Source organism: Musca domestica, unplaced genomic scaffold (assembly GCF_030504385.1).
Source record: "Musca domestica strain aabys unplaced genomic scaffold, Musca_domestica.polishedcontigs.V.1.1 10, whole genome shotgun sequence".
Taxonomy (NCBI): Eukaryota; Metazoa; Arthropoda; class Insecta; order Diptera; family Muscidae; genus Musca; species Musca domestica.
Window position 1 is genome coordinate 1,896,487 of NW_026712115.1, and position 16,618 is coordinate 1,913,104.

The following is a 16,618-nucleotide window of genomic DNA, read 5'->3' on the forward strand; positions in this document are numbered from 1 at the left end:
ATTCGGTATTTTGATGATTTAAGGGACATTATTCGCTGGGATTTTTTCAAATTTTTTATTTGAAGATCTTAATGGGTGCTACGGCCTATGGCAAAAAATACTTATGCAGGTCCGCGTCTTCGTATAGCCCTCGTATAAAGGTCATCATTATTTTTTGGAATGTGTTTTTCAAGTTCCTTCCAAATGGTTGAGGGTATTAAAAGTTCGCCCCGGCCGAACTTAGCTGATTTTCTCCTTTTGTTATTAACTCGGTTGGCAATAAATTTTCTATGTTTTTTTTTTTGATAATGGTGCGGCTTCTATGCATCTACAGGGTATGATGAAAAAACTGCAACCAATTTCAGACTGCTGTCATTTCTAAGCCTCTCACTCGTCCGACAGCTGTTAAAAATATTCCAGTGACAGGTCATTATATTGTTTACAAGCGTACAAAAGCATTTTGGTGCGAATTTTTCAGAAAAAAAGTTATTCGTGATGGCATTCAAGCGCGATAGTGTGATTTCTTTATATTTGGCTGGAAAACCATAAGTGGCTATCGTTAGAGAGCTCCAGCATTTAAATGTGAATAAATCTTTGGTGTCTTGTACCATCGCTCGTAGCCGTGATACTGGTAGCGTAGACCGACGTCAAGGACGGAAGAAAACAGCAAAAGCAGCAGACATGGGTCGAAAAGTAAAGAAACCCGCGTAGCAGTGGCCGAAAAATGGCTCGTGAGCTGAACATATCACAATATCCCATTCGGAAAATATTGAAAAATGAGCTCGGAGTAAAGCCATTTAAATTCCAAAAAGTGCAAGAATTTACACCGCAACAGATAGAAAATAGACTCAAAAGAGCGAAAAGAAGAGTTGCTTCGTTTGGCCTAAAGTAGTGAACTGCCGAATTTGGTTTTCTCCGATGAGAAAACATTCGTTGTCCCGCAGTTTGTAAACAAACAAAATGATCGTATATACTTGCCAAAGAGGTCAGCTGAAAATGTGCACCTTGGGTTGGCCACCAGAACTCAAGCGCCGGCCATGGTGATAGTGTGGGCCGCCATAACAGCCGATGGTCGCTCTCCGCTCGTATTAATCGAAAGTGGCATCAGAATAAATGCCAAATATTATCGCGAAAATATTCTGGAGGCTACCTTGGGCACGCAAACACTCCAACAAGAGTCAGAAGCATCGCACTCAGACGCGCCACCAAAGAATGGTTACAAAATGAGGTTCCTCGCTTCATTTTCAGCTCAAAATGGCCACCAAAATCTCCGGATACCAATCCGTTGGACTATTGTGTCTGGAATATTTTGGAAAGCAAGGTTGACAAAGTGTCGATCACCTCAAGCAAGCACTTCGCCGGGAATGGGCCCAAATACCACAGAGCAACATTCGGGCAGCGTGTGACGGTTTCCTTGGCCATTTGAAGGCCATAATTCGTGCCAAAGGTGACCAATCCGAACAAATCTAAACTTGTTCTAAAATTTTATGCTATTTCCGACATTTTTTGCTTTCATTCAATAAAATTAAAAAAAAGGTAAAATTGTGGCGTTTGACTTTGTTGCAGTTTTTTTATCTCACCCTGTACATGTCGTGTCTGCAGAAACATATTTTCCAAGTGACGCTTTTAATTCTATAGCTATGGGGGTCAACAAAATTGATGCAAAATTATATCTGACACTTTTACCTTTCCAAAATGCTACAATTTCTTTTTCGGGTCCAGACCTAACCAGTTCATTAAAATTATGTTTTCAATAAAAAAAGGTTTAATTCGCGTAGCCGTCGTTGGAATTACAAACATTTTCTAAATTGTAAACATTTGTAAATAGACGGCCTTCGGCCGGGGCTTGAGATTTTCTCCTCTGGGTTTGTAGAAAATGTGAACACAAGGAATGCTAGCATGGCGTACATATCTATTTTACTTATTTATTTAACAATGTTCAACAATTAATGCATCCTAGGCCTCCCCTTATCGTCTGCCTTAATTTAAGCTTACGCCAAATGTTTTCCTTTTTCACATTTGTTTAAAACCATCCCAATAGAGGAATTTAAATCTATATTTTAACTTCGGTTGTTTTGTAACAAGTTTTCGAAATTGGAGTGCCCACGTCTTTTTTAATTTCATGTTCAACATTTCTCAAGTTGCATTTTGACTTTTGCGATGCAAAGCAAACTTTTTTGTGTCCAACATTTACCCTCGAGCCAAGAGAACAGTTGTCCTTGGCACATAAAATGGTCAAACATGAAATTTACATTTGAAATCTGAAATCGCAATATTTTGCGATAAACACAAAAACAAACAACCAACAGCTGTTTTTATTTTCATTACCGTCCAAGGAATATGCAAAAACAAAATAAAATAAAATAAAGAAGAGCCAACAACAACATTCCCCATCTCAAAACAACAACAAGAATCTAAAAACTTTCACCCAGGCAAGTTTTATTTAAAAGTTAAATGTTGTAGTCCACTTTTGTCGGCATTTTAAAAAATTTTAACTTTGTTTTTCTAAACTAGCCATGTTACAGTTGCTGTTCTTGTTGTAGAAATGTTTGTCGAAATGTGTAAACCGAGTCGAGATTTCTAACATCAGGGTCAGGCAGGATAAATGATGTTTATTAGGACTAAATAACATCATAGCCAACATGGGCGTACCACACATTTGATTATTGAGTCAGACACGAATAGCTATCTGGCCTAGAGCATGTTAAGCAACCAAACAAAAAAATGTATTGGTGGTTGAGAGCGAAGAGTTGCCAGAGTTAGGAATCAATATGGGAAAGTTCCACAGGTAAGATGTTGTCAAGGGAATCAAGGAGAAACTTTAAGAATGACTGACATTGCTGTTTGTAATATTATTTAAACACAACCCATAGTACAAATGATTAAAGGTAAATTAATTCAAATAATATCCAGTTCCGTATTTTTGCCCTCCACCAAATTTATCAATAAAATATATATGATCATCATAACATTGTAAGTCGATGTAATGATCTGCCTTCATTCTGTCAGTTGAAATCAATATGCAGTCTAAATTATTTCAATAGGGGCATTAAAATTTGGCATGAAAGTTTTCTCCGCCTTCAGGGACAGGATAGTGGAATGTCCAATAGATTTTTGGGTAGTTGTGAATCAAATAAGCAGTCTGGGACTGCTGTCCTAACTTACGAGGCGAATGATTGGCGCCCCTAAACTCCACCCAGTCTGATGGAGTTGCCGTAAGCCAGTGACACCCAAAAATGAACTAGCCGTACACAGTGAGGAAATCCTCGACCTCATAAATGAGATGCTACCGAGTGGTTCCAGCCTAACTGACCTCCTCGTCGGCCTAATAAATAATCTCACCCTCGGTCATATGAGGACTCTAATCCGCCAAGTAAATGTGTGTGCCATGCTAGAAGATAATGTCATTTCAAAAAAGCATACCCATCTCTGCATTCTCTGTAATTTACCTTGTCAAATTTCACTGCATAAAAATTAGGTTTCCATCTCCGATTTGTGTATTCATAATGGATTTATAAATATATATTTTGACAATGAGATGTTGTCAAACGAATTATTTTGAAAAAATTGTAGACATATGTATGTTTGCATGAATTTACCTTCTTGATTCTACCATGGTGTGTGCTATCTGATCCGCTGTTTAATTTTATACTTAAATATAACCTCCGAATATGTAACCAGGGTTCAACTAAGACGTTTAAGGCCACTCTAACAATCCTGGACGATTCAATCAGGAACTGGGAAGTATCAGATGAATGAATTCATAAAACCTATAGAAATCCAAGAAGGACTTACTGGCAAAGAGAAGCCTTATGATCGGATGGCGTTATGCCATCGATTATACAAAATAAATCATCACTTGTATACACCACCCTGGAAGCCATCTAAAAAGTTTGTCTGTATCACTTATATTTGCCTCGTCTATGGAGAGGTTACAGTGACACTACACCGAAAGTCAGACTAGACCAATCAGCTATCATCATTTCTTCTAATGGCCCTGGAACGACTGACAGATATGGATATAAAAACAGGCGAGCAACTCGTTGAAACAACTCTTCATGAAGTGATCAGTTATATTGGAGAATAAAAACTACACACCTTTTGTGGATAGCCAAGCGGCACTTACAATCGATTTCTATGCAGTCCTTGGGTGTCTAAAATCTGCACGCAACTCTCCGGCTTTGTTGGTTATTTTACTATAAAAGAAAATTAAAAAGCTGAGTAAATGACACGACTGTGTTCGCAGTCAACAGACCTTGAGATTGCCAACATCTTAAAACCTTCTCTTTGTCACTTTACCAGTGCATTATAACTACTTTTCAGATAGAAAGCAAAAGCAACGAATCGGGGTGTTAAACCGGGATCTACATCCTTTCTCTGAGACTAACAATTCGCATCTACAGCAAACTTCAGGCTACATTCAAGCTTTATGTTCGTTGCTCGTAGTTCCGTCACTTCCCGCTTTGCTTCCTCTAATAGCAGGTCAAATTTGTTATTTCCATCTTTAACGGTCATCTGATCATGACTCAAAGAATCGCCAGTCTCCCTCACTAAAACTTCATTCACGTGCAGTAGCGTATGATATCTTAAATTGGGTATTTGGCACAATCTCAAGTTTTTAGCATGGATCTTCCTTCAAGCTTAAGTCTGTATCTGTCATATTATGCTCAACAACTTCATTGCACGACTCCGGAACAAGCTTAAATTCTTCCTCTAACTTCGTCTGTGGCAACCAATTCGTCTCCCCTTCTGTCTGAAGATCTCAGATATAAAACCCCCTCGGCAAGTGTGTACACCGCAACCAGTTTTCTGCTGAAGTCTCTATATCTGACTCAGCATCATGGCGGATAAATGGCCTCTATATGGGAACAATTTAAGCTATAGTTTTAAGCCAGTAATTTTCCACTCTTGAAGACAATTTTCAGCCTAGCTTACAGAATTTCCTCGATGGTAAGGACAATTTTTTTCAGCAAATATGCGGAGATTTTTTCTACACTTTCTCAAGGAAATTGTTTATTGTACGGAATCCTGAAACCTATATATAGGTGTTTAATGATGAATGGCCCGATAGAACTATTGGTTTTAAGAAGAGCTTTATCACGATATTTGGTGTTTTGGTGACAATGGCCATATTTATTAAGGGATTTCTTTATTGTATGCAATACTGAAACCTATATTTTTAAAGGATTTCTTTACCTCAGCTAACTAAGCGCTTTAAAGGTCAAAACATAGTTAACGTTTCGCTTCATTTTCTTGCTTGTAAATATCAAATTGTATAAGAATATCAGAGCCGCTCTAGAATTCTGACTCTGTTGCGATTTATAAATTTGTCCAACGAAGGAAGCAATGTGTTTCTGTTTCACCCATTCAAACTTCCAAAAGTATCCTTTTTTTAGATACCACGGAACAATCTGGCAACATTTGCAGGAGAGTTTGGAAAAAAAATTGTTGCTGTTTTTATTTCCTGCTTGCAGCATTCGAAAATACCTGGCATTTGTTGTTGTTTTTGTTGCATGATTCAATTTGGGGTTTGTTGCTGGGCATGTTGTGGTTGAGTACTTGAATATTTTTTCTTTGTAGTTCAAGTCTACAAATATAGGCGGTAAGATGATAATCAAGTCATACCAATAAAACATCCTTGCGATAGATTTTAAAATAGATTTTTTGTTTGAAGATGCCTGACAGTACGCACTACCATTCAACGACTGAATGGTGCGTGTGTTTACTGTCGCAGTTTTATGTGATTATTAATTGTGTGAACTCCAGACAGCCAGCCAGTCGGAATCTACGTTTAGAAGAGAATGAAAGACCCTTGTACTCATCCCGCCGCATGACAAAATTATGTTACAAAACCATTTTTTCAAATTCTTTTTCGTTTAGGCATCAATTCAATTTAATTTTCTTATATCTTTTGTGTGTTTTTCAATTATTCTCACACTCACTCACTTGATTTTAGCTATATTTGCTTGCTTTTATTTCACTTAAATTTCAAGCTTATACATATTCAATTACACTCCATTTTCTTCACTTAGCCCACAAGACTAAAGCAATAAATTTAGTATAGAATGTGGGCTTACTTTGCTTTCGCTTTGGACTCCAACAACAAAATAAAAAAAATGATAATACAAAAAACTATTCTGTTTTTCTATTTGACAAGGCGAACGTCGGTCAAGTCAGCACGCAGCACGCGCGTTCTTTCAAATATTTCTTGTACAGAGCGCTCTGTAATACTTCTCTTAACAAACTGATTTCTTAGCTTTAATCAAATTTCCTATGTGGTGGGCCTATCTCACTTGAATATTTGTAGAGAAGAAATGGTAACTGTAGCAGAGGGCAGCAACAACTCACCAGCAGTTCAATGAATTCTTTACCTTTCTGTGCTTGGTGAGTGTGTCTGTTTGCTTATCCCCATCCTTGTTCTCTCAACATGTACTCAATGGATAAACATATGTAGAGAGAGTAAATGAAAGCACGTTTTTAAATTAGACAGTTGGGGAAAGTCTACAAAATGTACAACAGCGTCAGACAACATTGAACACAATGTATGACGCTGGCGTTTTGGGTATGTTATGGCCATGGCCAGCGTGCGAAAACAAACAAATCGATTAACGTACCGCTCACGGGAAGACACAGAATTTTAAATTTTTTTAACTGTATGGGTGAAAATTTTGAAGTCAATCAACTCTAAAATGTTAAAAACATTATGAAATGTAGGATATTAGAAAATAAGTGAAAGGTAGATGATGACATCGGAAAGTACGTAAACAATCACGTCCAATTCTTGAAAAATCAATAAATGTGTTTTTGAAGTCGAGTAGGTCGATTGCGCCAATCAGCATGTTGACTATGCAAATGCGTGCTGAGAGCCACCGGCATAAAAAGCTATAGTAATTTCCCATTGTCTATACACTCTTTAGTCTATTCCAGAAGTACACCAATAATACGATTGCCTTTCTATAGTTCCCACGGTACCAACCAATATTCAGTGTTTTTGTGATTTTCCCCACATTTTTCATGGAAATGTTTCAATTGTTTTTTGAGACTCGTAATAGATAACAAATCCTGTGGCCGAAAACAGTCTTTGTTTAGCATCAAACAGGTTTCGATGTTGCTGTGGGAGGATTGTGTAAAAAAGCTATTAATATGAAAACAGCAGAAGCAAAGGGCCGGTGGATTTTGTGTACAAAATAAACAAGCCTATCACATATTAAATATATATTCGACAATACTCTGCAACGTGTTTGGTTTGGATTCAGGAAATACACACATAAATACAACAACGAAATGATAAAAACCAAAAGAGTACTCGGCAGAAGAAGAATCTGCTCGATTTCAAGCGTATTCGAATTCCAATTGGAAACGAACAGAGAGATGGAAAAATAAATTACGCTTGTATTCACACGCAGGCGTAACGACGCTCGAATTCGAGTAGAGAGCGAAAGTCACTCGAGTTCCAAACTCTTCTACAAAACCGAAGGTTCAGACTCGGCGTCGACAAACTTTAATGTTCACAACAGTTACGTCTTAGATATGTACGACAAATCCCTACAAGCATTAGTCAGTGTGTTTCTCGCTCTCTCCCTAAGACGCCACTTCTGCGACGCTCCAAAAAAAAACTCTACTTAGTCTAATTATCTCATCATCAATGCATTTTTTCACAAGTTAGAAATTAAAAAAAAAATCGTACATTATTACAATCCTCTTTTATGGCCTCTAGATTAATTTATATTCTTTCAGTCTGGTTATTTTTTCTTTTAACAATCGATTTAACATCACTCTATGTTTTATAAACATTTTATTGACTTTATAAAATATTTATTGTTATGCCCTTTTACATTTCGTTTTATATGTATTATAATACTAGTACACACGTTTGCAGGTGACCTTGTGTCTGCCGGTGTAACATTTTTAGGAAGGAATATTTATTATATTTACCACAATTTATCGTTGAACACAATTTCTTTAAATATCAAATCTTGCTTGTCGATTGTAACCATCGGTTTCTTCGATTGATTTGCATCCTGTACTTTCTGTCTTACTTCGGCTGCTTTAACATCGTTACGAATATAGAATAGACGTACAATTTGTTCCTCTGTCAAAGAGGGATAATTACCCAAGAGAGTGTGTAAATCTAGGAGTAAAACTTCCAGATCGCACACCAAAAGTCCCGAGAGCATTGAAATTAATTTCAAGGGAGAATCGTTTAGCGAAAGATTCGGTGCGATTTTTTCAAAGAACCTCTCCAGACGCTTGGCTTCTTGAGTGATCTTGGTTTTTATCGCTTCACAGTCGGATGTGGGACGGGATAGACGTTTCGAAAGCATGGCGCGTATATAACGTTTGGCCAATTGTTTTTGAGCTTCGTTGATGACCATTTCGAAATTGCAAGGCGTCAAATGATTGTAATCCTGAAAATAGTCTTCCAACGTTATGCATATGGTATCTACGGAGATAGTAGATGTCAGCCATTCTGGTTTGAATAATTCATTGAAATAGCCATCCAAATCCAAAAAGGCCTCTTCCAGTAGGTAGCCTGCTGCTTGTGTACGAATAAGTTGGAATGTTTCAAGCAATTTTTCAAAATCTTCGTAATGTTCGGTACGAGCATTGGGCCAATATTTCTGCTTTAGCTGTTGGGCCAAATCCAAAATCTGTTGGCTGTTATTCACAATAGCTATTATGTGATGGGTAAAAAATTTAATTTGATCACGTTTAGGGAAGTGGTGCTCCTTCAACTCGACCACATATTTCAAATAAGTTTGGCCGAAAATATCCAACTGTCGTACGCTCATGACAAGAGCTTTGAATGTCAAATCGCTGTGTATTGTTTCAGTGACCTGCAGCAGTTGATTGATCATTTCAAAAAGTATCACTGCTGCAGGACTGTGATAATATTGTTCAGCTTGATCGGGTGTCTCTTCCGAGAACCATTGAGAACGATCTTTTTCGGCTGTATTTGCCATCCATTCAGTGAAATTCTTTTGCATATTGCCCAAATATTCATCTTCCAAAGTGCGAAGGCGGCTGGGCGGCAATAGCGGACCCACCAATTGTTGTATGTTAACATTTAGGTCAGGATGGCGCATTAGTTCATAGCCGGGGTAGGTGTTGATGACCCAGGAAAGTAAGGAAACATATTCATTGCCCTGCAACCCACTGGCAATATTTTCAATCTGTAAAAGAGAACAACTTTAAAAAAAAACTCCGTTTTTCACATAACCTCTCACATTGACTTACATAGTTCGACAATGCCTCATGGTACATCCGTACATATTCCTCAAATATATTATAGTGCGGTGGGAAACAAGGCACACACAAAGATTTCACCACTCTTAAGTCGACCAAAATATTCCGCCGCAGCATCTCCAAGTCCTTGACCAACCACATTTTATTATCTTCCCTCTCCTCCACCCGGGAACCTTCAATACGTGTCACCACAGCTTCTTTGAGGACATTCATTGCCATAGCCCGCCATTGACGTGGACGTCCAGGTGGCCTAAATGAAGTCACCTTTTCCTGTTGCAGGGCAAACTGATCGTTCTTCTCCTCTCGTTCAATTATACGCAAGGCCGTAACAATGTACTTCGGTTCCTTACGTACCGTATTTAGTGTTCGACTCAGTATCAGACGAAGTTTCTTCTCCAGAGCCTGGGCCACGCTATCAATTTTCTCAAAATGAGTCTTCAGCGTTATTCTATCAGAAGCATGCTGCTTCGGTTGTTTGTGCAGTTCATACAACAAATCATCTCGGGCATTTTCCAAGTCAGCCAAACATTGATGGGCGTTTAACAACTTGTCCTCATCGATTAGAGCCATTGTCTTTTGAACACTCGACTCCACATTCAATATGTGTTTGATGTTCTCCACAGCAGTGGCCAATTGAGAATGTTTGGTATTTTCCTCACGTACATCTTCCAGTGCATCGTATAGTTCGGGTACGCCCTGCATTAACTTTTCCACTTCACTGATGCTACGCTTTACCTCCCTCACATCTTCCAGACAAGCTTTTAGCTGTTTCAGACCAACCCGTACTCCTTCTAATTGGTTTTGCATTCCGGTCTTGAGCAGTGCCTCAACGGAAGCTTTTTTTCGGGCCACTCGATGACGATACTGTTCAACTTTTTCCAACTGTCCCGGACGTTGCAGCATGTTTTTAATGTCTTTTAAAGCAGCCTGGCGTGCCTCCTCTTCCAGCTGTTGTAAATCCATGTTTTCCCGGGTTTTGAAATAGGTTTTTGTGTAAAAACAAAAGATTTTCAAGGGACGTAGATAGAATCAGTCCACGAAACAAATATGTCAAATATGCTGTCATGTCAAATGACACACAAACACAGAAAGTTGAGAAAAAGAATTTAACCAATAAACATAGTATTGAAACAAAACAGAAGAGAATATTCTCTGTTTAGAATAGAGGAGCACAACAAACTTATAAAGTGGTCTCTCTGTATAGAAAAAGAGCAAAAGCAAATTGGAAATTTGTTGATTTTAGGGATCTAGAAACAGTGCATTAACATCTGATTTTAGGGATATATAGATCGAGTAATGGAAAGCGGTTTAAATTTGACATATTAATTGCTATGTTCCAGTACCTGCAAAAATCTACCAGTTTTTCAATTTTCTTCGATGCCATAAAGGGAAAATTGGCTATCGTAGTAAAAACTTTTACATTCTTGCAATTCTGCATTTGCCTATAACACTTTCATATTCCATATGTGCATTTGTTTGCAATCATGGTACAATAAAAAGGTAAGGTAGATCTACCGACTAATTACAATTTTTTTCGATGTGTGCCCGTCTTCTGGCAATTTTGTGTATGTATTTGTTGTTTTGAAAAATAAAAACAAAATGTTTTCAAAATCAATGAATGGAAGAAATTTAAATTGCGGCGCTCGCATTAATAATATTAACCATATTTGCCATGGAATTGAAAGATTGAACACTTAGGAACATATTCTTGAGAGAACATCCAGACATTTCATTCATCTTTCGCGCTATTTGACTCATTTTAGAAATGTACCAATAATATCAAATAACTGAAAACCACTTTTTACCTACAATTTTGAATAATTCTGACAAGAAGCGGGCATATTCCTCAGGGCTGTATTTCTGTAGTTTTACGAAGCTGTTCTACATCCTTATTGTACCATAGGTATTTATTTTTCAAAACAATACACACACATACACAAAATGTGTATATGTTTTGACAGGATAGGGTACCGAAAGAAAACCTTCTGTAATTTTGCCGTGAATGCTACAAACATTTATTGTAAATAGTGATCATACAGTATAATCATAAGTCTTACATAATATTAGTGAAGTTCTGTTTTTATCATTATAATGATTTAAATAAGTCAATAAATTAAACCTTCGTATATGCCTACATAGAACCAGTTTTAGGTGTCAATAAGAACCTGGGGCTGGATTCTTGTTCTATGAATATATGAAATAAAAAATATTTCCTTTATAAAATTTTTCATTTGACATTTCTTTCCTTTATAAAAGTCTTCATTTCACATTTTCATAGAACAAGAATTGAGGCCCTGGCCAATATTTTTAGCATCCATACAATAACATGATGCAATCACATATAAGGTAGGGTAGGCTATTGAGCCTATATACACATACATTATCAGGATTTATTGCATAATTCTGGTTTATTCCAATAACTCTGCTTCTAGAAAAGTAATTGACGCTATTTTGAATAGTTTGTGCACCCATAACTGGGGTTTTTTACTTTTTATATATGCCATGTTCCAGAAGTGCAAGAATGTAAAAATGTTTACTACGCTAACCGGGGTTTTCCTTGTGATATCGAAAAAATTGCAAAACTGATAGATTCTTGCAAAAACCGGAACAGAGCAATAAAATTTCAGATATTTTCAAACCATACACATATGCTCTGTTTCAGAACCTGCAAAAATCTACTAAATTTGCAATTTTGCTCGATATCATAAAGCGAAAATCTGTTATCGTAGTAAAAAATTTTACATTTTTGCAGTTCTGAAACAGACCAATATTGTTGTGTCTTGTTCAATTTTCCCTGGAATCTGAACTTTAGTGGCTCATATCACATTTCGCAAAAATTAATGTCAATAAGCATGGAAAAACTATCACCGGTAAAAGCATAATCTTTTTCGTCATGTACCTAAAGGAAAACTTGTTCCATTTTTCATATTCAGATAATTTTCAGTTCCTATTTATTGTGGACAAGCGAAATGAGAAAGGAAATTTATGAGCCAATGTTAATCACAATGACCTGCTTTGTTATATAAATACGAAAGCGAATACGAAAAATTTACAATTCCAAATTTGTTTTTCAAAATGTTGGTTCACGTCGAAAAAAACCAAACAAGTAAATAAACTAATTTGAGAACGTGTTTTTATTTCGCATTTACTTTCATATCAGCATAAAAAGCGGGGCTTCATGATATTGAGGTTTATTCGACAGATTAATAGATTACAAGTTGTAGTTGCTGGCTACAACTTTCAGATTTTTGATTTTGGATGGCGATTTTTGTAAAAATTGTCAAAGAACAAAAACAAAATTTTAAAATTATTATTTGTACACATGGAACAAAATAAAGTCCTATACCTAGGCAACAAAGTTCAGTCTATTTCCTCTTTGACTATGTCAAATAAAACCTCCGTTTCATTCGTATCCGATTGAATGTTGGGTATGATGTAGTTTTCACTCTGGGATTTTGTATCGCCATTAGCTGTTATACCAAATTTTCGATGATACAATAATTCTTGTACTTCTGCCATTGTTTTATAAGCAATATTCTCCGGCATTGTGCGTAATGTCATAGCCATGCTATCCGCAAATGCACTGAAAGCGTCAATTTTACGCGTATTTACAATTTCTCTATTTGCTTCGTCAACTTGTTCTGTATTAACTTCAACATTGTATTGTCTTTTACGAACCGACTGTATTGTTAGGCTTTGGTCTGAATCATATGACTGGGTGTTTGAGTCTTCCAACAATATTGTTTCATCAGTATGTTCCTGGAATAGAAAAAAAAATTTTCGATAAACTAAAGGAGATTTGAGCACAACATTTTGGGAAAGTCTATTTGGATTTTCTTTTTTGTTTGGATAAGCAAACAATTGATTTTGTAAAATTCTGTGTTTTTGTTAAAGTATGTAAAGGAAAACTTTGCCAACATTTTTATTTCTTTGAAGGATTTGATTTTCTCTAAGGATTTGATGCAACAACAAATCTTGACTTTAAGTTGATAAAATTAAATCAAATCCTGCGTGACCTTTTCATAAACCATGAAAATACTGAAAATCATGAAGACTTATAATAATGATGTTGGTGCATTTATGAATCCAGTTGCTAAATAAAAGTTCTTTCCAATGAGCTTCTAATAAAAAATGTTCTTTAAATAAACGATGATACACTATTATAGATGAATGCTATTGTGAGTGTACTGAACTGTCCCTTTTTACTCGGGGAAGGCAAGCCAGTTCAAGGCCTACAGAAGGTCGACCAGTAAGCCCATCTGATTTCTAAATTTTATACTTTTATTTTTCTTTAAATTATACATTTCAGCAGCTTGAGGTGTAATTTGGCGGTTTAAATTACATGTATCGAACGATCGACCCAGAAAGCATGTCATGGTTCTATCCTGTAGTCATTTGCATTTTTCAAAACAAGCACATTATTCACCATTAAATTTCAGATTAACGTAAAATATTAAAAAGGTTAACATATTAACAACTGAAACAAAGTACTTACACCATTAACACTAGATTTTCGCTTTCTTTGCGTTATATGATCATCCAAGAATGTCATCTCCCCATACCAATGCAAGGTAGGTATATACATATCATCTGGATCAGTTCCAGTCAGTATGCTCTGCTCCACCTTTTTCTTTTCCAGTGTGTACGTACTTCTCAGAGACTTGATTTTTTTCTTAACCTCTTCCACGGTCATATTGAGTTCGTAGCCAATTTCATTTAGAGCCTAGCTTAAAAAGGTCGACTGAGTTTTATTTATACACGTATATTCAAAAACAAACAGTACATACCCTAATCTTCATCCTATTTTGGCGGAATGTGGCACTGTTTGTATTCCATAAACACTCATGTTTTCGATACAGTGAAATGCATTTTAGAATACGCTCTCGTTTTATTCGTTTTTTGTCCATATTTGAACGATTGCACTTAATTAGTAAACAAACGTCCAGTCAAGTAAAAAATAAGTTTTTGTGTTTGTTGCAGCATCTGTTTGCCAATTATTTGTGTCTATATGTCTTAGACAGTGACGATGACAGTAGAGAGCATGTTGTCATTTAAATGTTTACTATCTAAAAGAATACAGGTAGTCGCATCGACACAGCTGCTGGGACAATGAACTGTCAAACCAATTTTAAAATTGAAAATTTTGAATGATTGTCCATGGCAGAAGAATATAGGTAGATAAATCAACGCTTGGGAACATTGATATGTCAAAATTGTTAAAATGTTTTGTCAAAAATAAGTAGAGTTTTATACGTTTTCTTATACAACACCAATCGGAGCTTGTTATGATACCCATTTTTTTAACAATTTTTACAAATATCAAAAATTTTTCATTCAACATTTTTAATTTCAAATTCGGTTTGACAGACCATTGTCCCAGCAGCTGCGTATTTTTCTACCATGTTATTGTCTTAAAAAAACAATTACTCTGTATTTACAAACGACTATACAACCCAATATGTGTGTACGATAACCCTATATTTTGTACAAAATTTTGTTCGATAACTCAAAATGTCACGAAATGCTGAGAGTTTGCAAAATCTCACTGAACATTTTTCTCAGCAAGAGTTATCTAATAAAATTAACTGATGGAAAAAAGTGTTTTGTGGCCGTTGCAAAAATATTTACGAATTTCAGCCATTAGCTTTATTTACAACAATTAATATCTATGTTATTGTTGTTGAATTGCGTGGCAGAAGAATACAGGTAGATGCATCAACGCTTGGAAGCATTGATATGTCAAAAAATTGTAAATGTTTTTTCAAATGTAAGTAGATTTTTATATGTTTTCTTATACGACGTCATTCGGAGGTTATTATAATCCGCGTTTTCAACAATTTTTACAAATTGAAATAATTTTTCATTTAACATTTTCAATTGCAAAATTGGTTTGACAGTTCATTGTCTCAGCAGCTGTGTCGACGCGTATACCTATATTCTTCTACCATGTTGAATTGTATTTGCTGTTGTTTGCTGTTACCTTCTAATAATTCTACATTGCAATGTAAAAAGAAATTTAGGATATATACAATAATAACAATCGTGTTGAAAGAGGTGGAGATTGTTGAGATGGGGAAATTGTTGTTGCAATCTAATATTGAATAAAGTAGAAATTTACGTTACAATTCAAATTTATAAAATAAACGAAAAATAATGCTCCAGTACATGCAAGAATCCACTAGTTTTGCAATTTTCTTCGATATAATAAAGGAAAAATCGGTTATCGTAGTAAACATTTTTAAATTTTTGCAGTTCTGGAACAAACCGAAATCTACCAACTACTTTCCTAACAATTGTTCAGTTACAGAACTGCAAGAATGTCAACATTTTTACTACGATAACCTTTTGATATCGAAAAACATTTCAAAACTAGTAGATTCTGGAATAAAACAAATATTTGCATATGAATTTACGTATGGATGGAACAACGATAATCGGAACATGGCATTATTAAGTATGCGCAACCAGATTGTGGAGTAAACAAGAAAGGTGTTGCCACCTGAACATCTGTAAATTGATGTAAGCCGTAAAATGCAAAACTTTACGAAACTAGAATGTACTGGAAAACCCGTGTATTAACAATTTCAAATGCACTGATTAATTACATTGCACTCTTCAGCGCAATTTTTATTAAAATAACAGGCATTTATTACTTATGATCAAACTGAATGTTATTATTACATTATTTTATTTAAATTATATCGTATTGATATAATTGGAGATCATTTTCTTATAAGAAACACGATTTCGTAAAGAAGAAAATAAATTCAATACAATTACTCTCTCCATCTCAATTGCCAATTAGTGGAGTTTCGGCCGATCGATTCAAGCCGACAAGCCGTTAAATGCACATAACAACAAATAAGTGAGCATTGAGCATAAAATGTGCTACCAACCAGACCGACCAACAAACAACCAAAAAATAAAAGTTATCTTGAGGGAGTTAAATCGTGTTGAATTTGAATTGGTAATAATTGTGTTAATTTGTTATTACGTCTGTGTTAATTTGTGCTAATTTGTTTATTTATGTGTGTGAAGAAGCAGAGAGATTTTATCTGATGTTGCCATATCTGAGATGTTATGTTAGAGAGTGGGGATTCGTTTAAAGGAAAAAGAAAAGGTTTTTGAAAATATGGACCAAGTTGTATGTAAGAATTGGTTGCCACATAAGTTTTTAGTATACAGATTTGCTAAATAGATGAACTATTCGACGAATTAGAGGTATTAGTGTCCGCATAAGGTGCCTTCTAGTGCTTTCACATTTTTCTGCGAAAAGTGTACAAATTTGTAAACCACCACATTTGGATTATGCACTTCGATGAATATAATAATATTTACTTCTTAAATGTTGAAAGTGAAAAATGGTTTTAAATTGCAAGTTTTTCCAGTAAGT

The 16,618-nt window shown here is 35.7% G+C and overlaps 3 protein-coding genes across 4 annotated transcripts in view; all 3 read right to left on the bottom strand.

Moving 5' to 3' along the window:
• LOC101893740 (spermine oxidase) overlaps nt 1–6,207 on the bottom strand; it is a 32,368-nt gene extending 26,161 nt beyond the window's left edge. The window contains exon 1 of one of the 2 annotated variants that reach the window (XM_020035022.2): nt 6,057–6,207. The gene's annotated coding sequence lies outside the window, so the exon portion shown is untranslated. Of the gene's footprint in view, nt 1–5,925 lie in introns of both variants that reach the window. The other variant, XM_011292148.3, reaches the window with a different exon arrangement.
• Nucleotides 6,208–7,757: 1,550 nt separating this feature from the next.
• LOC101890237 (exocyst complex component 3) lies at nt 7,758–10,396 on the bottom strand. The gene is made up of 2 exons (XM_005178334.4): nt 9,217–10,396; nt 7,758–9,152 (listed from the first exon to the last, which is right to left on the bottom strand). The coding sequence occupies exons 1-2, from the start codon at nt 10,186–10,188 to the stop codon at nt 7,911–7,913; spliced, it is 2,214 nt and encodes a 737-aa protein (XP_005178391.1). The 5' UTR covers nt 10,189–10,396; the 3' UTR covers nt 7,758–7,910.
• A 2,127-nt stretch (nt 10,397–12,523) lies between these two features.
• LOC101893908 (uncharacterized) lies at nt 12,524–14,283 on the bottom strand. Its single transcript, XM_005178356.4, has 3 exons — nt 14,013–14,283; nt 13,721–13,948; nt 12,524–12,984 (listed from the first exon to the last, which is right to left on the bottom strand). The coding sequence occupies exons 1-3, from the start codon at nt 14,130–14,132 to the stop codon at nt 12,586–12,588; spliced, it is 747 nt and encodes a 248-aa protein (XP_005178413.2). The 5' UTR covers nt 14,133–14,283; the 3' UTR covers nt 12,524–12,585.
• Between the last annotated feature and the right edge of the window lie 2,335 nt (nt 14,284–16,618).